Genomic DNA, 20,178 nt, shown 5'->3' with positions numbered 1-20,178 from the left:
TCTTCATAAATCAATAAACAAGTTCATCATAACCTTAATCATCACTAACTAATCACAAAATTACCTAATAATTCGGATTAAATCCAAAAAAATTACAAACATCAACACAAAAACTCTAAAATTAAAAACAAGTCACAAAATTTCTTCATAAATCAATAAACAAGTTCATCATAACCTTAATCATCACTAACTAATCACAAATTTACTAAATAATTCGGATTAAATCCAAAAAAATTACAAACATCAACACAAAAACTCTAAAATTAAAAACAACTCACCAAATTTCTTCATAAATCAATAAACAAGTTCATCATAAACTTAATCATCACTAACTAATCACAAATTTACTAAATAATTCGGATTAAATCCAAAAAAATTACAAACATCAACACAAAATTAAATCAACACTACATCAATGCTCACAACTATCAATTTATACTTAATCTTAAAAAATTATCAAGAAATTTCAAGATTTAAAGTTTTAAAAACTCAAAATCATCAAAAAAAAAATAAAATTGGCCGGGAAGCTCACCTTACCGGGGGGATCTGGGCAACTTTGGCCTTCGGCGAGTCGGGAAATGGGCGAGACGGCGGGTCGCGCCGGGAAATCCTCTCGAGCTTACCGTCCCATTTGTTTTTTTTTTAGGTTTACCGGGTATTTATACCCGGTTTTTTTTTTTTTTACCTGGACCGGACCGGGAAGTGGGAACCGGGTTCCCACCCGGATCCCGGTCCGGTTCCCCCGGAACCACCAGAAAACTCCGGTTTTGGTGGTTCCGGTGCCGGGTAGCTCCAAAAAGGGGGAACCGGACCGGTTCCCGTCCGGTTCCCCCGGTTTTTCAATCCTTGATTTATATAGATAAAAAATGTAAATCGTACAAAAAAATTAAATAAAGCTAAAAACATTGAACGATTTTTTTCGTAAATATAAAAAAAATGATTATATACAACTTGAAAAAAAATATTTTCGCGTTAAAAAACTTTGCGACTCCTTTTAATAAAGTACTATCACGTGCAATTTCCACCAAAAAAACAATAGAAAATTATGCTTATTGAGTGAAATGCTTGAAACTAAAAACAAAGTGATGTAGTGGTAGACTCGGTAGGCAGATTCAGAGACGGAGCTAGATAAATTGACATGAGGCATTTGGAATTTAAAAAAAAATCTTAAAGGTGCTATGAAAATTTAAAAAAAAAAAAATAATTATGTGTTAATGCGATTTCTTGGATAACATTCACGACACACGTGTCAGTGGTGCGAGTTTGCGACGTGTATCGATCTTAGGTTGTGAGTGTCGAATTTCTTATGGTTTTCGAAAGGATTGTAATGGAGAGAGGGTATCTCGTAGTGTTACAACCGCAATGGAGGCCTTAGAAAATCGAGGTGGGCGATGTGATTCGTCGTGTTCTTCCCTGTAGCTGGAATAGAAGAAACAAAGGGTTATATATAATGAAATGTTCCTCTTATTAAGCGAAGAACATGAAAATTAGATTTCTCAAGCTCTTTGACACTTTTTGAGAGGAAATGTAATTTAGCATAATTTTAGCCTTCGTTTGTGAAAGAGAATATCATAGATTGAGAATATTTCTTCTTCAATTCTAAAGAGAAATGAAATAGGTTATTCCTCTTTTTGCTTTGAGGTGAGAGATTTCTCTTGAGAGTTTGAGAGAAAAAATGGGAGTTAAGAGAATTTCGAGTTGAAATCACTTTTCTGAGCTCAGAATGACTTCTGAGTCGAGAATGACTTCCGAGTCGAGAATGACTTACCTTATGGTTGGTATGAGTGAGTTATTTATAGGATATTGACGTTTGTCGTTTGGCGCTTGTCGCTTGGCGAATGGCGCTTGGCCAAGTGCCATCATGAAATAGCTTGCAAGCATATTTACCAGTCATCGATTTTGGTCAAACATATTTTTGGCCCGTTTGACAGAGTTATTCTTTTTTTGCATTGTGAGGCGCTTTTGCAATTGTAACGTCGTTTTAGTAATTGAAGTGTCGTTTTTACCATAAGAAAAATGACGGTATAACGTTTTGTATAGTTCCTACACAATGTTTGTTCTAGTATATATGGGAGTGATCATCTGGCCACTAATTCAAAGCTTGCCTAAGAACATAACAGCACAGAACAATCACATGCATCGGGAAGGCTATTTTTTAAAACAAATGAAACATGAGTTATTTTTTAAAAAGAGTGTGGATTATTAAACTACTAACCTAATTATTTCATTATCATTTATATTATTTCATTCATGAATTTTAGTTAATTACATTTGTCGTACAGCCATTTGGTATTGTTAACCACCTTTTATTTTCTAAGAAATAGATCTCGGTGTCAAAATAATTAGAAAAAAAGTTGTATCAATACCAAATTTATTAACAACAAAAGTTTAAATCACAAATTATGCATTTTTAATATATTATGAGAGAATAGATAATAAAAGTTTATGTAATATCTCAAAAGTGTAATTAGTAGTTATAGTATACGACTACGTAATAGTAAAAACAGTTATTGTATACATTTGGACTTCTTTCCAAATTTTAAACATCATAACAGTTATATGAAACATGATCCTTTTATTTATTGTTGAAATCTAGCTCGGCAGTTCGCCCTCCCTTGTCACATCGTCACCTCGCCTAAGTTTCACCTCACTATTTCGCCTAAGCTAAGCTTCACATCGTCACTTCGCATTTCCTCCTGACAGCCGTGTCTCGGGAACCCTCACGTCTTGGAACCCATCTCACATGGGAAAAGTGTTGCATTTATTTGTCATCATATTTTTATGTCTTGTTCTCTGTGTAATATTTATAATTCTCTATTTCTTAGGCATAATTATTACACGCATTTATTACACGCTCATGTATCTAGTCTATACTAATGTATCCACCATATGTATAAATAGGTGATACAAGTTCATATAAAAAATATAAGAAATAATATTCAAAGTACGGAACACTCTCTCTCGTTTCCGAAATTTTTCCCTCTTTATTTCTACATGGTATCAGAGCACAGAAATTCAATCATCATGAACTCCTTCGAAAACTCATCCGCCCTCAACACCACTTCGACCACCTTGCAGACCTCGCCCACTCAATCTCAATCTGAATCCTTCTCCCAACATATCACAAGCCACAAACTCAATGACCACAACTTCCTACAGTGGTCTTAATCTGTGCTCATGTTCATATCAGGACGAGGTAAAGATGACTACTTCACAGGCGTGGCTACATCTCCGCAGATCGAAGAACCGGAATTTAAGAGTTGGAAGGCATAAAACAACATGGTGATGTCTTGGCTCATAAACTCTATGCATCCCGAAATCGGGGAAACCTTCCTCCTTTATCCAATGGCAGCGAAAATCTGGCAAGCAGCTAGAGAAATCTTCTCCAACTCCGAAGATGTGTCCGAGCTGTTTGAGACTGAGAACACTCTCCATGACCTATGTCAATGAGAGATGTATGTTACTCAGTTCTTCAGCTCCCTCACGCATCTATGGCAGAAGATCGACCTCTACGAACATCACCAGTGTACCTGCTCCGAAGACTCAAAACTCTACCGCAGGATAGTGGAGACCAAACGTGTGTTTAAACTATTATCCGGACTCAACCAAGACCTCGATGAGGTCAGAGGTCGGATACTTAGTACAAAACCACTACCATCTCTCCGAGAAGCCTTCTCCGCGGTCAGACACGAGGAAAGCAGGAGGAAACTCGTGCTTGGAGTTATCCAATCGAGCTCAATTCTGGGCTCATCCTCAGACTCGTCTGCCCTCACCACGCATGGAGACGAAGCACTTGCAGCTCGTGTCTCAACAGAGAGACCTCGCAAACCTCGCCCCTACTGCGATCATTGTAGACGACCTGGACACCTTCGAGAAACCTGCAGGAAACTGCATGGGAAACCACCGAGCTCAAAGTCAACCCAAGACACTAAGGATCCGAACTCAGCCGGAAACTTAGTATCCACCTCGTCCGCTGTCTCGACCTCGACCTCGACCTTGACCTCAGACTCATCTCCCTTCAGCAATGATCAGCTCGCCATTCTCCAAAAGCTTATCCAACAAGTCTAACTCAGTGGAGAACGCTCAGACATTGGTCCTTTAGGTAACTTTCCTAGAGCCCTCCATGTAAGCTTAGAGAATCCCACAGCATGGATTGTCGACTCCGTGTCTCTGATCACATGATTGGTAATCGAAGTCTATTCACAACTTACTCTGTTTGTAATAGAAACATATCAGTCATCATCGCCAACAGAGCCAAAACTCAAGTCACTGGTATTGGCACCGTGGTCTTGACGATCAACATCAGGCATGTGCACATATGTCTGGGGAAATCTTGTCACATGGCGAAGCAAGAAACAGTCTGTTGTCTCAAGAAGTAGTGTTGAAGCCGAGCTCAGGTCTTTAGCAAGCGGAGTATGTGAAGGCATTTGGCTGAAGAGAGTTCTCGAGGACCTCAAGATCATCATCGAAGGTCCAATCAAGATTTTTTGTGATAATCAAGCCGCTCTCAGCATAGCTAAAAATCCAGTCCACCATGATAGAACGAAATATATCGAGATCGATTGATACTTCATCAGTGAAAAGATTGAAGCAAAAATTATCGACATGAAATACATTCCGTCAGGTCATCAGCTTGCCTACATTCTCATCAAAGCCCTTCCTCGAGCGACATTCTCCGAGCTATGTAGCAAGCTTGACCTCCTTAACATATACAGTCAAGCTTGAGGGGGAGTGTTGAAATCTAGCTCGGCAGTTCGCCGTCCCTTGTCACTTCGTCACCTCGCCTAAGCTTCACCTCACCACTTCGCCAAAACTAAGCTTCACCTCGTCACTTTGCATTTCCTCCTGACAGCCGTGTTTCGGGAACCCTCACGTCTTGGAACCCATCTCACATGGGAAAAGTGTTGCATTTATTTGTCATCATATTTTCTATGTCTTGTTCTCAGTGTAATATTTATTATTCTCTATTTCCTAGATATAATTATTACACGCATATTTATTACACTCTCATGTATCTAATCTATACTAATATATCCACCATATGTATAAATAGGTGATACAAGTTCATATAAAAAATATAAGAAATAATATTCAAAGTATCGAAACACTCTCTCTCGTTTCCGACATTTTTTCCTCTTTATTTCTACATTTATGTCATGAACGGATTCTGATCTGACTGCATAAACGGCTACAATTATTCACCGAAAAGAAAAACAATTTTCTTTGTGGAATTTTTTCAAACATGGTTTTACAAATTAATAGCAACTATTGAACTGAAGAAGTCGCTGTTTATGTAGACGTACGTTGATCAGCTAATAACGCTAAAACTCGAGTACGTAGTTAATATCGAAATGAAAAGGAAACACATAATGGAACGTCTATATGCATAAGCTGACATAAAAATGCAAAACTTAATGATCGAAAGACATCACAGAAAAATTATATTCATTAATTTCTCTCATACATTTATAATAAATGGTTAAAATCGAACATTGATTATGTTATCTAAACTGAAAACAACATTGAACATGAAATAATAGCAGGCATGCATTAGTGCTGTAGCTGAGAATGGGGGGAAATTTTGCACAAGGATGTTGATTGGACTTTTTTTTTTTTTTTTTTTTGCCAGTAATAACCAGTGAAAAAGATGCCGTACTCTTGAAGCAGAATTTTCCAAATGTCTCAGCTTTGGACCAAAAGAATTTTATAAAGTGTGCTGAGAGAATTAAATAATATATGGAAGATAATGAAAATTATAAATAATATTAATGAAATTATTGTACAACTGATGAAACTTTATAAATCATGTACTTATAATGGAAAATGCACTTAGGTGTTTGGACTTTCTGAAGGGCTGACTCCAGCTTCTGTTTCCCTGGAGGAATGCTGTTGAGTCTGTGAATCTGTACCCAAAAAATGAAAATGTTTGAGAGAGAGAGAGAGAGAGAGAGAGAGAGAGAGAGAGAGAGAGAGAGATAAATTATATAGATCGCCAATCAACATATTTTCGAACAGGAAAGTAAACGTATTTTTCTTAGAGCGACAATATTAAGATATGGACATGTAATCAGGGACGGAGCTAGAGTTTAAACTTAAAGAGGTTAAAGTGAAAAAAAAAAAAAAAAAAATTCAGAGAAGTTAATTTATAACAAGGTAAAAATGTTAAATTTGAGTAAAAAGTAAAAAAAAAATTAAAAAAATAAAAATAAAAATTAGGAAGCCTTATTTTTTTTTTTTTTAATCTAGGAAGGCTTACGTCGTCTCCTAAAACTTAAAATAATGAACTCCAACAAATGGAATTATTCTAGGAATAGCCTTTTTTTTATCTACCCGGTAAAAGTGAGGTATGTTTCTAAAAAGACGAAAAGGGCCATATAACTTTTGAAACTTTTCAGTACAATAAAAGTGTATGAAAACCAGTCCAATAACCAAATTTCCAATGGAATATTAATGGTGATCATAAATTGAATATATATATATATATATATATATATATATATATATTCCAATAGTTTTCTATCCCATGCATATATAAATTCCATAACGATACAGTATGTTGTATCTGTGTACTTTTTATGCCGTGCACGTAACCAAATATAAAATTAGAAAACAAGGGAAACAGCTGAGTGTACTAATTTACTCTCAATTCATTTCTTGAAATATCAATTTTTTTTTCTGATACGTTACTGGGGTTCCAAAACTTATCTCCAATTTTCCTTATTAATTTTATATTTAATTCCAGTGGAGCGATGTGTACATTCCTAGCGTACAGATGCTTATATTTATAGTAGAGACGAGAGAGAGAGAGAGAGAGAGAGAGAGAGAGAGGTATGTATTATTAGGGTATTATATATGTTTCATAGTGGGCCAAAGGGTGTTTATACGATTGTTCAATTCGACCTGCAATGTTCAGAATCTCACAATCATGATTTTCAAAACCACATATATATATACGCACTGAAAGCACATGCAGTCACTGTTAGTTTACTCTCCCTAATAATATACATATATGCATTGATGCTCTGTCGCTACTCTCCAAATAAGGGTGTAGCCAAAAACTTAACTGAAAGGTGGCAAAATGTCCTAAATAAAATTTTTGGGGGCAAAGACTGAAAATATCATTGTATAAGGACTAAAAATAATATTTAAGACAAGTTTTATATTTTTTGAATACTTATTTGTATATATATATATAGTATTGAATTTTTAAGTTTGTTGCAAAAATAAAATCATTCACTGCAAAAAAAAAAAACAGTAATTTATTTTTACTACATAGAAGAATCAATTGAAGAGATTAAAGAGTAAAAAAAATAAAAATTTAGGGGGCCAAGGCCTCCCCTTGAATACCTGTATCTCCGCCACTATCTCCAAACATACATTTGACCTATTACCTCTCTCTCACTCCCATATAATCCATCTGACAGCTCATTTCACATGGGCATGCCCTTCCCAATGTGTCCCCACTTATCCCATGTTACAATTATATGACTTTTTGTTTATTATTATTATTGTTATATCTACATAAGGACCATAATTCGTCCAAGTTTATAATTGTTTTCCAACATGTAATCAAAGAAAAAAAAAATAACTATACATGTTTTTTTTAATAGATCATGCATGGATAATAACGATATCTAGCTATGATAACACTACGTCAGAAATTTTGTTCATTGGTCTTTCAGCGCGGGAAAAAATTGTGACCGTTATTAAATGATTGATGGCTTTACAAAAATCAATGCACTATAAACATAAAATATTGAATTCGTCATTTAGATGAATAATTATTGAAGATAGGACGTACCAGTTGGAGAGGGAAAATTATGCCTTGTGGTAGAAGTAGGAGGAGGATGGTAGCTAGAGAATGAGGCAACATGATCCATCTGAGAATTGTAATTAGGATTGTTGGGGTAATAGAGATACGATGGCGGTCGCTGATGTGGCGGCGGCGGCGGGCCCCTCGGTGGCGGCGCTTGAAAGGAATAGCCAGCTGGCGCTTGTTGTTGCTGCGGATAGTAATAATTTGCTTGAGGGTTCATGCTGGAAGATGGTGATGTTCCGTACAGTTGATGATAATATACCGGTTGTTGCATTTGTTGGTTATACACAGCCTGCACAAAAAAATATAAACAATATTCAATAGTGATATATAATATGTGTGTGTGTATTAATTGATGATATAATAAATACATTTCTGTAAATATTTAGAGAGTGAGAGAGAGTTACTTGGTGGTGGTACCCATAATCAGCTGGAGTGTAGGTTGGGTAGCTGCAAAGATAAATAAATAGTGGTAATGAAATTGGTGACATGGGCATTGACACTACATAGAATTATGATATTGAAACAACTGTATGTATTGGTTTTGATTTCATCACGGAATGGACGCTGACAATGCAATAATGATGAGCATTCATTGAGTCTATCGTATGTGCGGAAATTAAAGAAATCTTACAGTGCATGCAGTGTTATATGTTTCACAATATTGTATGACACATGAGCGTGAATGTGATAATTTGAACTGGCGTTATGTAGTTTGCACTTTGCAGTATTAACTAAATTAGTTTTATTTTTCTAAGTTGGAAGGAGCCAAAAGAATTAGAAAGGAAAAAAGAGACAATATTTTTTTCCCTTTTTTAAAAAAAAAAATTTCAGGAAAAGTTGTTGAGGACCACCACGAACACAATTGTTCCCACGACCAACACCATTGTGAATTCCCAGTTCCCACTACCATATATATATATATATATATATATATATATATATATATATATATATTCACATATACTTTTTTATTCGACACCTAACCACGTTGACTTCAAACTCGCATGTTGGTCACCATGATATGTATGTTATGTCATCAAAGTTATTTTTACTTGACAGCCTCTCAAATTTTGATAAAAAGAACAATCAAGCAGAGATTATCGCTCAAACCATTTTATTCACACACAATAAATATATATATATATATATATATATATATATATATATTACTTGTAACCCAATCAAGAAACTCTCGCAATATCTCTCCCCTACAAAAGTCAAAAAATATATGTATATTGGAGATTTGTTATTTTCTCTCTCTCAAGCTCGAGTGATCGTGTATAGGCACACAAATACAAGAGAAGAGTGTATACGAGACAGAAGGCAATAATATATGAATCCGAAAGTCTGTGGGCCCACCGAATGTAGAGGTGTACTAGTAAAGCACATGCATGACTAATACTATGCCCAGTCTATGGCCGAGCCATTCCAAACCCAACACACATACATATTACATTACCGGCTCTCTCTATTAATTCTAAACATTTAATTCATAATATAATCGCTCTCCCTAAAAAGCCATGTATATATATATGACAACTGTACTTACAGGCAAAATCACAAAACCGAGAAAATGACACCAAAGTCTTTCCATTTTTAATCACTGGGCTACAGACAGACACTAATATTGTACTAAAAACAGAAGACAAATACTTTTGTAAATGAAAATTAAAAAAAAAAAAAAATCTTCTTAAATAATTATAGTAATTAAAATTGACCAGCTAACTTACCCGTAAGGCTGGTAGACGAGAGGCGGGGGAGGCGGCGGCAACGGTGGTGGGACTGATCCGGTGTAGGCAGGTACACCGCCGCTTTGTGGTGACCCTCCTTGAAAGGGACTGCCTTGATTTCTTCCTGCTCCAACCAATAATTTAAAATTCAAGATATACATCAATAACCAACATTCTAATCTATTTGCCCAAAAAGTTGGTCCTATTTTATTAATTACTTTTTAATAAATAAAAATAATAAAAAAACTGATGACCTCGAGGCGGAGAAGGCCGTGGCCTCCCTAAAGAGGCGATGTTGCAATTGGCTCTTCTTCCGTCAATCACTGGATTGGGATTCGAACAAGCTCTTCTTGCTGATTCAGGATCCCGAAAAGTAACCTAGGTTCATTAACGTAATTAGAGACTAATTTGATTAAGAGAGCGATTACGAAACCTAAACCCTAAATTAGAGGGAGGAGAGAGAGAGAGAGACATACGAAACCGTATCCTTTGGACTTGCCGGTGTTCTTATCGGCGATTATTACGGCCTCGAGAATCTCGCCGAACTGCTCGAAGTATCTCCGCATTTCATCGGTCGGAGTTTCCCAGGCGAGGCCTCCGACGAACACTTTGGTGAACGTGGTGTCGCCGAACTGTGACCTATAGTGTGGGTACGCCATTAATTTATCAAGCTAAACCTTGTCGATTCTGTATCCAAAGCCTTATAATGAATATCTGGAGTGAGCGTAATCGCGATCGTGCCGTATCTCCGGTCGCGTCGTCCTCGTCGGGTGTTGACGATGATCTTCCATATATCGGAGCTGTGTATGTATGAACTGTGTGATGAAGTTTTCAGTGGCGTCGAATCATCGAAAGATCAGAGGGGAAAAGAGAGATAGATGGATATATATATAGGAATTGTTGAATGATGATGATGCTTTATGTATGTATCGTCGATGTTGATCTGTTAAGTACTGTGGATGCTTAGCTTTTGGAGAGAGAGAGTGGGAGAAGAAGTGATTGGTTAAAAAGAGAAATAAAGAGGGAGAGAGAGAGAGAGTGATCCGACATGTGCAAACGGGGATTTGCTGGCGAGAGAGAGAGAGAGAGAGAGAGTGCTTTGTAATTCCGAATGACAGCTGCGTAAGTAACGCACTTGGACTGTGTCCTCTCTTGTCTCTCCTTCCACATTTAATAAAACTCTCCTCTCAAACTCAACCCCTATTTTTTGTTTACATATATACATTTAAAACATATATACTTTTGTGAATACGCATATACTTTTTGTGATATATAAGTTTTTATTTCTTTTTCTTCTATTTTTTTTCCCTCTTCTTGGTTTACACAAATATTTCGTCTCCGAATTGTCCCATATAAACTACCTCGTTACAATTGAAAATGTAAAATAATAAGTATGACTATTTGGAATCTATAGTCCGAAGTCAAAGTATATATTGATTCTCACTTAAACCTTTCATAAAAGTATCGCACTTTTTTTTTTTTACATGATACATATTTTAAAATAATTATTATTAACATCTTCCTCGGTGACTAAACCCGCGAAATGGCATGAGAAGAAACAAACGCGTGAAATCGCGTCCCACTATTTAGCGAAACTTTTTTTTTTGTGTCCTCATTTTCGAGATATGGGCGTGAATAGTCGCGTATGTTTGTTGCATCTACAAATAAGTGCAACAACTCGCATTCGTTTAATTTTATTCGTACAAAGATCAACAGTCGCGACTCGAGTTGCATCTGAAGTCACATTTCGGAAACAAATGCGACCTTTTCACGTCTAAAAATCTCTTTTGACCTAGTATAATTTTTTTCCGCGGGACATTTTGGTGTAGTATATATTGAGATAATTACGAGAATCAAAATAAGCGATGTTGTAACCATCCTCCACGAATATAACTAAAGTTTGTCATAACCTAATGGAAAGTAAACCACTAATATCTAAAACACAGAACACAATTAGTTTACATTAGTACAATTCTCTCACTAGTTGTGCGACCTACGTCTACGTTAATACCGGAAACTCAAGGCTCTTACTAAAGTCCAAGATTATACAAAACAAATGAAATATATCATCCACAACTAATACGTTTAAAAATAACCCAGATATATAGAAGCAGCTCGACAACCACACACCGAAGAGAGCAAGAACATCCCCGAAGAAAGAAAAAAGAAAATCTTTCCACATAATGAGAAAGCGAGGGAAATGTTTTGGCATACAAAAAGACATAAATATGCTATTATATTACGTTGAATTTCTTGTAGTAGTTTAAATTTGAAAGGTCCTTGATTTTTTTATTTGTTTGAAATATTGGATAAAAAATTTACAGCCATAAATATATGGGCCGCATATATCACAATTGTTTGTGACATTTCCTCAAGAACGGTGAGCACATCCAATGTACATGTAATAATTTTTATTGAAATCAATTAAAAATAATTGAGCTGTAGTAAGAGTTTGATTAATTAATGGAATATTGTCAAAGTTTCTAATATAAGATGTATCTATATTTTCTCGGACTAGACTTTTTTGGTATTATAGAGTGGATATAGTTTATGGAAGTAATAAAACACACAGATATATGCGATATATATATATATATATATATATTAGATCATGCCAGCAAAAATATATTTGTACTAGAGGTGTGGGGTCAATGATTACGATGCAATATGTGATGGACCCTCCGATCATAATCGGGTTGCCACTTTAAGTCCACAAAATTATGTCAATGAGCGTTTGATTGTTGCTGGTTCTCTTTAATAAATAATAATCACACACCAAAAAAAAAAAAAAGAGTTGTATTAGTTGATGTGCGTTCTTTGATTGAATGCCTTTATTTTGTTAAGTTGCGGAGCAATTATGGGCCACGATACTTGTTATTCTTCTCTAGCTGTGAGACTGAACTTTTATTTTATTTTATTTTTCTAACTTTCTCGATTTAAAAAAATTTGGGAAAAAATTATTATAACGCTTTTGCTGGCCTGGAAGAGCAAAGTACCATTAAAAGGTAACAGCTACTTTTAATCGTATATGTTGCTGTTTTATCATTATTTATATTATTAACTGTTCATAATCTCCTCTTTTCGTTATTCTCTCATTACCATCTGTTTGTACATATAAATTATAAAACCTCTCGTACTTAATTATACGCTAAAATATGTATGGTGGTCAAATATTCTCACATGACCCCATGTTCGTAACCCTCTAATCATAAGCTGTAACAAACTCAACTTCCAAACAAGAAAAGAAGTACCATTGTCATGGAAACTAATATTATACAAACGAAAAAATTAAAAAAGATGTAAATAGTTTAGGTTTACAGATTGGTAATGTATTATAATAAGAAGAATAGTTACAGATAGAATAACATGTGCAATGGACAGCAACGATGATAACAAAAAATACTTTGGACCATTATTATATTTATAGATATTTCCAACGGTAAAACCTATGTTCATCTGCAGAAGATCATTCGTAGTCAAGAATATCATAATTGAATAATAGAGCTAAATTTGAAGCACTTTATCAATAATTAAAACCTAATGGAAAACCATTATTCCTCATAAATGATTTTGTCGATAAAAAAATGTTATACTATATAAAGTACGTCTGACTCTGAGAAATAGTATGAGAGCCAAAAATAAGGACACACACACACACATACACACACACACACACACACACATACACACACACACACACACACACACATATATATATATATATATATATATATATGTTTATATTATGGGGGTCTAATGATAGACTTCTAAAGGATTCTCACCACAAATAAATTATCCTTCTCTGGGAATACATATTTGTCATATTCGTGCGTATTTGTTAGTTTAAAGCCTCTAACTTATAAATAAAATACATAACAACAGATCACAGGATATATAAAGCTTTTTTTTTCAACTACTTTTTGGCTGTGGAAGCACATGAGTAGTCGGAATTGAGAGAGATATAGAGAAGGAGACACATATAAAGCAACTGATGTAGACTAGGATATATGAAAGACAGAAAGAAAAAAAACGCAAGGGAGAATAAGCTTTAGGTTTTATTTCTTCTCAATTAAAATTCGAAATAAAGGACACAATACAATTATAAACCCTTTGATATCCAAAATACAATTCCTAAACGAAAAAATAATAAGCCGAATCAAAGTACGAATAAAAACAACGAAACACCAAAAATAAAAAATTAAAACAATACGAATATATCCAAAAATTAAAGCATTACTGAAAACGGGTACCATTTTGAAGACTTAAATAACAGGATTCGGCCAAAAAAGATCCAATATTAAGCTCTTTGTCATGCTCGTTGAGCCGTTCCCCTTCAAAATTCACTAAAACATCATCGATTTTAAACATGGTGATCCTAAATCTCCATAAATGCTAATGATTTTGCAGTGTATCATTGTCTCCGAATATCCGCCCTCTGAAATTATTATATAGCACTGCCTTCAAAATTGTCGTCAATCTATGGGATTATGTGCTTCACGTTGAAGATGTCGACCAAGCGGACGTGGCTTGACAACTTAGACGATTAAAGGCTGGAATTGATCTTTTCGCCTTTGTTTGTTGTATCCATGAACGGGAATTTGTTCTTTCGCGTGTTCACCAAGACAAAATTAAAACGTAGAACCTTATAGAGAATCGCTTGGTGTCAAAAACTTGCTTGTACTTTTTCTGATGGGGTTTTAAGGTTTTCAATAGGTTTAATGTGTTGGGATTTTAGTCTACTAGTAGATGTAATATACTCATTGTTGAAAGATCAGTACAGCTTATGCATTCATTCTTAAGTATGTACTGTTTATAATTAATAAGTATTTGTCCTAAAACAACTCACAATTACATATGAAAAATCAAGTATAGAGTGGCATAATATCTCTTTGTAATTAAGTTCCTTAAATATATTTACAATCTTATGATAAAATGGACAATTGAATCCTAATGATGACTGTGAGAAGATTTGATGCTTGGATATGAAACCTAAAGAGTTTGGACTTATAATAGTTCTTCCAAGATATTTTATAGAGATATTGAAGAAGATATATGCGCTTCTCAAGACTTAAAGTTAAAATCATGTTTACCTCAATCTCCATATGAAACATAACTTTTTATGGTTATTCATCTTCATTTAATGAGTAAATAATCAAGATTTTCTTTAGTAAAATTGTGAGTAGGTAGTCATATTGGGGTTATGACTTTTCATATATAGATATATACAGTGGCGGATCCAGAATTCTTTTTTAGGGGGGGCTAAAAAAAATTTAGCTGTAAAAAAAAAAAAAAAAAAAAAAGGATTGAAAATTTTTTGGGCTGAAAATTTTAGTTGAAAGGGGGGCCAAGGCATTCTCATGCCTCTACCTGGGTCCGCCACTGGATATATATGAAACTCATAAACAAGATTGCTTAAATGTTATGTATTTATACAATAACATGCATTTGTTCGTTGATATTGTGAATAAATTAATTAGGCCTAATAAACATTAAGTGATCTCAGTGAAGCAAGCATTGTGATATGGTATATCTCTCACTTATAATGCTTGTTTATATATTAACTAGGTTTAGTATTCGAAGGTGTATCGTGAAAAGTAGTCTCCCTCCTTTTTATGCATCACAAACAAAACAATCAACCTCTCCCCCTCTTCCCTAGGTTTGTGGTGGTAAGAATCCATTCAGAACACACTTTCGAACGAAAGACTCAGATTTTATTAGTCGTGTTTATATAAAAGCATCGTTAGTAATCTTTTGAAATTATTATCAATTACAAAATCTTAATATTGATATTGTAAATTTAAAAATTTCAAGTATTGAAAAAAACTTTTTGAAATAGTTTAATGGTATCCTCATATTAGATTTATCGCTTAATTATTCAAATACTAAAAGATAGAATATAGAAAAATATAACCGATCTCATGTCTAACTCTCTTATAATAGAAAAATTATATGAAGTAGTCAATTTGAAACGTTGGAATTGCAAAATAATCAACGTTTCAAAATTTTAAGTAAAATAGTCAATTTTAATGACGTGAAAATTAAATATATTTGCTTTCGATTTTTTTTTTTTAATTATTTTCGAAATAAAAAAATGTAGTTAATGAAAAATCACATTCCTGATTTTAAGGATTTGATTACCCATTAAAATCAATTATTTTATTTTAATTTTATTCTTTTTTTTCTTTGTGTGTTCTCTCTCCCTACGCGGTTCTTCAAATGGGTATAGATGAAGCAATCCCTAGACCCACGATCGATTTCTTATCGCCAAGCAACCCCCTCCGCCAAAGTGGAGCCTCGAGTTTTGGTTCTCCGCTGCAAAGAGTCGCCGAAGACGCACGACGAGGTTCTGGTTCTCTGTCGCAGAGAGTCGCCGGGGACGAGCTCTGACCGGGGAAGACGATGCGCCTGGGCTCGGATCTGGGCAACGCGCGAGAAGGAGGCGACTAGTCTGACGCCGGGCCGGTGGTGTGACGACTCTCTGTTTCAAGCGACTAAGGCGCATGGAGAGGACAGTCTGCCACCGGATCTGAATGAAGCGTCGTCAGAGATGCGTCGCGAGGAAGAATGGCGTCAACGCCGGTGATCCCATCAGGAAAGTATCGACCCATGGAGACGTCAGGCCCGGATTTGCACGACGACGCGACTAGACCCCCGCCTTGATCTAGAATTCGCGAGGTTGGCTCGTCTCTCACCAGTATTAATTCGTATTAATGCATGTTAATACGTATTAATTCGATTTATTTTGTTTATTTCGTAATTAATTCATGTTAATATTGTTTATTTCTGTTTATTTGTATTGATTTCAATTTATTTGTAGGAGAATTGGCGACTTTATGTATCTCCGGTCAGAGAATTGGCAGTTCGAAACGGATCGGAGGTGAAGATCGACGGAAAATTGCGCAAATTGACTTGGCGTTGAAGACCGACAGTGAAGATCTCGTAATATCTTTAGAGAATTTTTTAATCTATTGATGAAATAGTTATTTATTGTAATATTTTTCATTTATATATTTATTTTTGTTAACTAATTAATGAAGGGTATTATTGTCTCTTCAAGTGAATTTATGTGGTTTATTGATTACTGTACAAAGTAAACCTTACGTTGGTTATTTTGACAATTTTATGTTTTAAATTGGGTATTATACTCAAGCTCTTCTTATAATATGGGTGAATGCATTTTGTCTTTGTTTAGATTTTTTTTTTATTGTTTTATACTTTAATATAGTAAGTCTAAATAAGCTATATATCTAGTTCTTTCTTAATTTTTATAATTGTTTTTAATCAAATATTATATTTTCTAGATTTTTGTTATTAATTATTGAAAGAATATGTGACATAAATAATTACAAAATTTAATATAAGCCATTCAAAAAAATTAATCCTATATTTTTCTTCTCCCTAAAGTTTAGGGTTGTCGCGTTTGGCCGGCCCGTTTGAATATCTTAAACTATTGCAAATTACAACTATATATCAAATTTCCAAAACTGGTCCAAAACTGCCACACATACCATTGGCTGCAACAAAATGTTTAAAAGCAGTGGTCATATAAGCTTTTTGTTGCCAGCGTTGGGGACGAGAAGACAGACAGCTATGATATGATCACCTCTCTTCATATTATCAACATATTCAATAACATGTCTCAAGATTTAGGAAACATGTACATATATATTCAATGAAAACATAAATAAATAAAGAAAAAAAAATGCCAGCCCGTGAGCTAGCATTGGCATGTCCACTCCACGTGGGGTCGTATCAATCTTTGAGAAAAATGAGCTGGATTTCCATTTTTACATTTTTTATTTTTTCGTTATTTTGCTGTCTCATCTCTTAATAATCTTTCACATAATTTGCGACCCACCAATTAACATTGCTATTCAAAGCTGCAGGCTCTTTTCTTGCATCTCTCCGAGTAGTAGGCTCTTTTCTTAAACACCCATGCTTGTTACTTTAACCTCAATTATATTTTATTGAAGTTTGATCATATATGTATATATGTATGTATATATATATATGTGTATATTAATTATATATTACATTTGTTCTACATATATGGACATTCATCTAACAAAAAACCTTACTACTCGAAAACTATTTTTTGTAATCATGAGAAACAGCATAAATACTCTATTAGAAAAACTCATGTAGTCATAAAATTTTAACATTTTTTTAGACATTTTAAAACTATTTAGTTTCATTGAATTTAGAAATGATTTTTTCGAGCTTTATAATCATTTTTTCTAACATTTTATTTTTGTCTTTTTCGAAGTTTTTCAAGCATTTTTATTTTTATTTTAAAAAAATAAATTAAATTTTTGTCATGTTTATTGAACATTTTTGAAGTTTTTTCTTAACATTTTTTGTTTTTTCGAAATTACTATTATTATTTTGCAGAATTAAAAAAGTAACATAAAAAAAACAACATAAAAAACAAAAAACTTCAAAAATAATAATAAACTTTTTTTCTTTCCAAAACATTTCGAAAAATGTGAAGAAAAAAAAAACTTCGAAAATAACTAGAAAAAAATGTGTCAAAATAATCTTCGGAAAATCTTCCTAACAAAACTTGAGTTTGGTTTCCAAAAACCTAACAAAAAATTATAAACACACTAAAAAAAAACATAAAAAAATTATAAATTAAGAGCCAAAACTACCCATGAGATTGGACAAAACTTAAAATTTTGAATATAATTGAAAACTTATATTTATTCTTAAAAAAGTGAAAACTTAGAGAGTGAAAACTTGATTTAATGACTTGAAAGTGTAATTTTGTCTTCTCTCGTAGATAAAATTACAGTTCTCATTAAATTAATAAAACATAAATATAGTTTTCTTGACCCTTAATTTCTTAAATTTCACTAATCTAAATTGTTAAGAATGGGTGCAGTCTGACTCCTTTTCCATTATCTCTTGAGCCTTTCTTTTGTTCATCATGTAAATCATAGCTCTTTCGGTTGCTCTTTATTTTTATTTTTTTTATACATATACGATCATGAGAGATAGTCTTCCAAGAATACATCAATCAGCCTGGAAATCAATGTAAGGTGTCTTTTACCAATTGTTAGCCATTTTACAGCCTTCTTTGTTTTTTTTTTTTTTTGAAACCTGGTAAAACAGGGGATTCATTGAGGCACTTCAGCCAAACACAGTTCAATAAGATCTGGGGGAACAACCTCCTCCCAGACCACTCGGCCATCAAACAACAGAGATTTTTTAGCTAAAAGATGAGCAATAGAGTTACAATCTCTAGGTACAAAACAAAAGTCAGCATCATCAAAACCTTGCGCCAGCCTAGCCGCTTCCACCGCTAGCAGTCCCTCCTCCTTTCTCGATCGCCGCGACCCTTTGATGAGCATAACCGCCGTCTCACAGTCTGAGCGGACCTGGATCGATCTGACGCCTAGCTCTCTGGCCGCCCTCAGTCCTTCAATAACAGCCATCAGTTCCGCTAGCAGGGGAGGCAGGGGATGTCGCGTCGGAGCAATAAAGGATCCCAGGACCAGCCCCGCGGAGTTCCGCAGGACCCCACCTGAGCCGCAGGAGTCTCCGGTCCGGGACATAGCTGCGTCCACATTCACCGCTGTGACCCCTTCCGGCGGGGGGATCCAGCGGTTTGTGCTTCTCCGATTTGGTCTAGCTGGGGCCTTGGTACGATTAGCTTGGTGAAACTCGTTCAGGTAGTGAAGCGCCCGATTCACCAAATCTGTCGGATCTGCTCGCCGCCCCGCCTGGGTCTCGTCATTTCGACCATTCCAGCAGCTCCACGCCACCGCAACGAAGGCTTCAAAATCAACCGGTGAGAGCGAAGCTTTCATTTGAATAAGGAGCGCCACCACATCTCCCGAGAAAACTTCCTTGATACTTTTCCACCACCCCGTAAGTTTCCAGGCCTTCGAGGACACACCACAAGCCCAGATGGCATGAAACGTACTCTCATGCTCTGCGTTACACCTCGGGCACCTCAGATCCATTCTTACCCCACGTCTCGCCAGGTTAACCGCTGTGGGAAGCCAATTCCAACCGACTCTCCATAAGAAAGCCCGCATCTTGGGAGGGATGTCGAGTTTCCAAATCCCCCCCCCCCCCCCTCCACCACTTCATAGCTGCCTCCGGATTCGAAGAGCTACCACGCCCTGCTCCTTCCCTAGCCACACGGTATCCACTCCTAACGGCGTACTCACCGTCCTTTGTATAATGCCAACAAAGCTCATCGGGAACGTCCGTCGCGGTACACGGGAGTTTTAGCACCTCTTCCACATCCTCGGCGTGAACGTACTCTCGGATTTGGGTAGTGTTCCAACTCCCATCTTCATTCTTAAGCTCCGCCACTTTCAAACCATGCGGGATACGCTGAGGCTCCCTAACCGTGAATCTCGCCGCCCTTGGGATCCATCTCCCGGACCGAGCGTCCACCGAGCCTCCCGAGCCTATACGCCATCTTGACCCTCTAACGATGAGCTCTCGCCCCCACATGAGGCTTCTCCAAACACTAGATGCGTAGTTCATGTTGGTCGTCGAGAGAATGTCCGAGTCCGGAAAATAGCACGCTTTTAGGACCCGGGCTGCTAACGAGGAAGGGAAACGCACGATTCTCCAAACGCTCTTAGCCAAGAGCGCCTGGTTAAAACTCTC

General features: G+C 35.7%; 2 protein-coding genes across 3 annotated transcripts; both read right to left on the bottom strand.

Annotated features, from left to right (window-relative positions):
• Nucleotides 1–5,428: 5,428 nt before the first annotated feature.
• LOC149391476 (RNA-binding (RRM/RBD/RNP motifs) family protein) lies at nt 5,429–10,710 on the bottom strand. 2 transcript variants are annotated; one of them, XM_089620769.1, is made up of 7 exons: nt 10,026–10,710; nt 9,804–9,927; nt 9,550–9,673; nt 8,224–8,266; nt 8,079–8,108; nt 7,802–8,003; nt 5,429–5,903 (listed from the first exon to the last, which is right to left on the bottom strand). In XM_089620769.1, exons 1-7 carry the CDS (start codon nt 10,206–10,208, stop codon nt 5,830–5,832), a joined length of 780 nt encoding a protein of 259 aa, XP_089476895.1. In that variant the 5' UTR covers nt 10,209–10,710; the 3' UTR covers nt 5,429–5,829. The 2 variants fall into 2 exon arrangements, with proteins under 2 accessions (XP_089476895.1, XP_089476894.1); XM_089620768.1 differs by having other exon boundaries at nt 7,802–8,108; nt 10,026–10,706.
• Nucleotides 10,711–18,668: 7,958 nt separating this feature from the next.
• On the bottom strand, nt 18,669–19,517 carry LOC149391475 (uncharacterized). Its single transcript, XM_089619998.1, has one exon. The coding sequence runs from the start codon at nt 19,515–19,517 to the stop codon at nt 18,669–18,671; it is 849 nt and encodes a 282-aa protein (XP_089476124.1).
• Nucleotides 19,518–20,178: the final 661 nt, after the last annotated feature.

This window comes from Urtica dioica, chromosome 7 (assembly GCF_054948205.1).
Source record: "Urtica dioica subsp. dioica isolate 48M chromosome 7, U.dioica_male_clone48M_v1_H2, whole genome shotgun sequence".
Taxonomy (NCBI): domain Eukaryota; kingdom Viridiplantae; phylum Streptophyta; class Magnoliopsida; order Rosales; family Urticaceae; genus Urtica; species Urtica dioica.
The sequence above is the reverse complement of the archived record's forward strand: the minus strand, read 5'-3'. Positions and strand labels throughout refer to the sequence as shown.

Bases quoted from the DNA above. Each gene is read 5' to 3' on its own strand.
- LOC149391476 (XM_089620768.1), bottom strand. From the start codon at position 10,208: ATGGCGTACCCACACTATAGGTCACAGTTCGGCGACACCACGTTCACC. The intron at 9,928-10,025 runs GTATGTCTCTCT...TAATGAACCTAG, and splicing joins AGTCCAAAGGATACGGTTTC to GTTACTTTTCGGGATCCTGA. The intron at 8,109-8,223 runs GTAACTCTCTCT...TTTTTTGTGCAG, and splicing joins ATTATGGGTACCACCACCAA to GCTGTGTATAACCAACAAAT.
- LOC149391475 (XM_089619998.1), bottom strand. From the start codon at position 19,517: ATGGATCTGAGGTGCCCGAGGTGTAACGCAGAGCATGAGAGTACGTTT.